The sequence below is a fragment of the Merops nubicus genome, unplaced genomic scaffold (assembly GCF_000691845.1).
Source record: "Merops nubicus isolate BGI_N331 unplaced genomic scaffold, ASM69184v1 scaffold3064, whole genome shotgun sequence".
NCBI classification, from domain to species: Eukaryota; Metazoa; Chordata; class Aves; order Coraciiformes; family Meropidae; genus Merops; species Merops nubicus.
In genome coordinates this window covers 14,176-17,248 of record NW_008604708.1, presented here as the reverse complement: position 1 = coordinate 17,248, position 3,073 = coordinate 14,176, and the positions used below count along the sequence as shown (strand labels likewise).

Genomic DNA, 3,073 nt, shown 5'->3' with positions numbered 1-3,073 from the left:
CAGGTAACCAAGTTGACTGAAGTTACTCTTAATTCATCTCCAGAGTTGAGGAAAATTGTCTTGTCTAATGCTACTCGCTTTGTCCTTCCTCTTCTGCTTTCAATTTAATAAGATAAAAAGCAGTTACTACATTTTCAGCTTCATTTAAGTTCCCTTTGCTTCTTCTGACAGATCAGGGCCCTTTTTAGAGTTGTTTTACTCTTTGCAACTTTGGTCTTTGTGAAATTAAATTATTGCTTTTTTTTTTTTGTCTTTTATTTTCCCCTCAGTGTGATAATGGAAGATCTGCCATCCTCAGACCTGGAAGATTTGTGCTTTCACATCAACACGAAGATATCCACTATTAAAAAGACTCTTCAGTTAAGAAGCATAGGTAAAAAGAAATTCAGAGCTGTTTTTTGGTTGCACCTCCTGGCAGGAAATGGGAATGCTCTCACTAGACAAGGGATGTAAAGTGGAAATTATGTAAAATATAGGGAAAAAAACAACAAAATGAGCTGTGAAAGCCAGGCTGTGTAAGAGCTGTGACCTCCACCTGCATTGTGTGGTGGTTGTGGGTGCATCTTAGAGCTCTGTGGAGTAGAATGTTGACTGGCAGACCAACAAATATTGCTGCTTCTCCTGGGGAGATATGGTGGTGGGGGGAGCACAGAGTTAGTAGATAATTGCTGCTTGTGGAGGGGAGAGGAAATGGGATTTTGGCTTTGTGCTGGAGGTATTTTGACTTAATGGTCTCTTTTTGCCAGGTCAAGAGCCATCCCTCAGATCCATGCTGTGTAAAACAGGACAAGAGATGGCTCTTCTCCACGACCTCCTGAATAAAACAGAAGCAGAAGTTCGAGAGCAAGAAAAACTGAAGAATTTGCTCAAAGTAATCTTTATCCCTGTTCATAAAAATACTGGAAGATTTGAAGGAATCTTTCCTAAGTGCTTCGTTGTGCTTTTCTAGATTGCCATTGATATGCCAGGTCCTGCCCTTGGGTCACACCAACCCCCTGCAGTGCTCCAGGCTGGGGCAAAAGTGGCTGGAAAGTGCCTGGTGGGAAAGGACCTGGGGGGGGGGCCTGGTTGACATGAAGATTGTGAAGATTTCTGATGAAGTTCTACCATTAATTTCAGGAGCTGCAGAAGTCTGCTGAGAGAGAGCAACTTGAAGCAAGGCACCTCTCTGAAAACATCCCTACCCATCTGCCTAAACCAACTCAGAGCTGGTATGTGGCACATGAGATGTTGGGCTGCTCCTGGCACTGCCCAGCCTCAGCACTGTAAAGCTCTGCACCTTTTATTGTAGAATCCTGGTGAGCTCTGGGGAGCCAGGGCTGGTTTATGTATTGATTCTGGAGTTTGATCTGGACAGGCTGGTGTCAGAGGTGGTGTGGCCAGCAGGAGCAGGGCAGGGATTGTCCCCCTGGACTGGGCACTGGGGAGGCTGCACCTCAAATCCTGGGGTCAGTTTTGGGCCCCTCCCTCCCAAAAGGCCCTTGAGGGGCTGGAGCGTGGCCAGAGAAGGGCAACGGAGCTGCTGGGGAAGGGTCTAGAGGCCAAGTGGGGGGAGGAGCAGCTGAGGGAGCTGGGGGTGCTGAGCCTGGAGCAAAGGAGGCTCAGGGGAGACCTTCTGGCTCTGCACAGCTCCTGACAGGAGCCTGGAGCCAGGGGGGGGTCGGGCTCTGCTCCCAAGGGACAAGGGACAGGACAAGAGGGAACAGCCTCAGGTTGATCTGGAGATCTCAAATCTTGTTTCCACCCATTCTAGCTTGTTAGAAGGGAACACATTAAGTCTCTTTGATTTTCAGTCCTTCCAATATGCTCCATCCAACCTGGTCTTGAACACTCCCAGGGAAGGGACACCCACAACAAGGTTTTTTTTCTAAGAATTTTCTACAGATTGTGCTCTGTCAGGGTCAGTTTGTGAGATTTTTTTACTCCTGAGGTGTCAGAGCTGACACCATTTGTGTCAAATCCTGGCCCCTTGGGGCAACAGATAGGGCATGTGCCTTTTGACTGCAGGGCCTCCTCAAACCAAGGTCTCACTTTGTCACTTCCCTGCCCCTGCTGGACACACTTGTTCTGATACAGGCCAGAATTTGGGAATCTTGCCTGATAAATAAATCCCAGCCCAGTGGTTGGGGTTGAATTCCTCTGCTCCAGAAGGTGAATGGATGAGCCAAGCTTCCCAAGGTGTGACCTGATTCAAAGAGCTGTGAAGGGTTTCAGACCCACCAGCTTGGCTGCAGCTCCAGGCTGTGGTTGACCTGCTGAGACCTGAGATCTCCACCCCTCTGCCCTGCCTTGTCCTCCTTCAGTTCTCCTGCTCACCACCTCTCTGGCAGGGAGACCCAGAGCTGGGATGGAGCCACCTCAAACAGGCTGTTTGGAACAGAGCAGGACTTGTTTTAATTTGACTTCCAGGAAAGAGCATGGATGGTGTTTATCCAGCCCAGCAGAGGGGTTGGAAGGCAGGTCTGTGAGTAAGCAGCCTTGATGCTACAACATTCTTACTACTCCTCTACTATTCTTATACTTCATCTTTATTTTACAGCCCTGCTGGGCCTGCTGTGAAATGTGAAGAACAAACCAAAGCTGTAGAACCTGAACGTGCAAAGAAAGCCACCAAAGAGCCAAGAGTCATTAAAGAAATCACCTTAATAACTGCAGAGGAATTTGAAAATGTTCCTGGGTGAGTAAAAGTGGCTTTTGCATGGACACTGATTTGGGTGACAAAAGGGGGGTTGGGAGAGTGAGTTCTTGGAGAACTCAGCCTAGCAGAGGGCTGCAGGTGGAGGAATAAATGCCTGTGGTGACTGGATGATGAGTTCTCCTGGTGTTTTCTTGGTGGTTGTAGAAGACCTGCCCACATTCTGCTTCCCAATATTGAATTTGGGATTGATGAGCTGCTTCTGCTTCAAATTCTTTGGTGCTTTTCCAAACCTTGAGTTTCACCAGCTGGGTTAAAATGTGGGAAGAATTTCCAGGGTCATGGATCTGTTCAGTCTTGTCCTACAGCTTTTAGCCTCCTGCCCTAAAGAACCACTTTCATTCTTAAAACCTTTTCCTCCATAGAATTTTTGGAATT

The 3,073-nt window shown here is 47.7% G+C and overlaps 1 protein-coding gene across 1 annotated transcript in view; it reads left to right on the top strand.

Annotated features, from left to right (window-relative positions):
* Positions 1 to 276: 276 nt before the first annotated feature.
* Positions 277 to 3,073, top strand: part of SKA1 (spindle and kinetochore associated complex subunit 1) — a 7,036-nt gene continuing 4,239 nt past the window's right edge. The window contains exons 1-4 of the mRNA XM_008939088.1: positions 277 to 373; positions 747 to 871; positions 1,120 to 1,211; positions 2,540 to 2,677. Coding sequence (XP_008937336.1) covers positions 277 to 373; positions 747 to 871; positions 1,120 to 1,211; positions 2,540 to 2,677 — 452 coding nt within the window. The remainder of the gene's footprint in view (positions 374 to 746; positions 872 to 1,119; positions 1,212 to 2,539; positions 2,678 to 3,073) is intronic.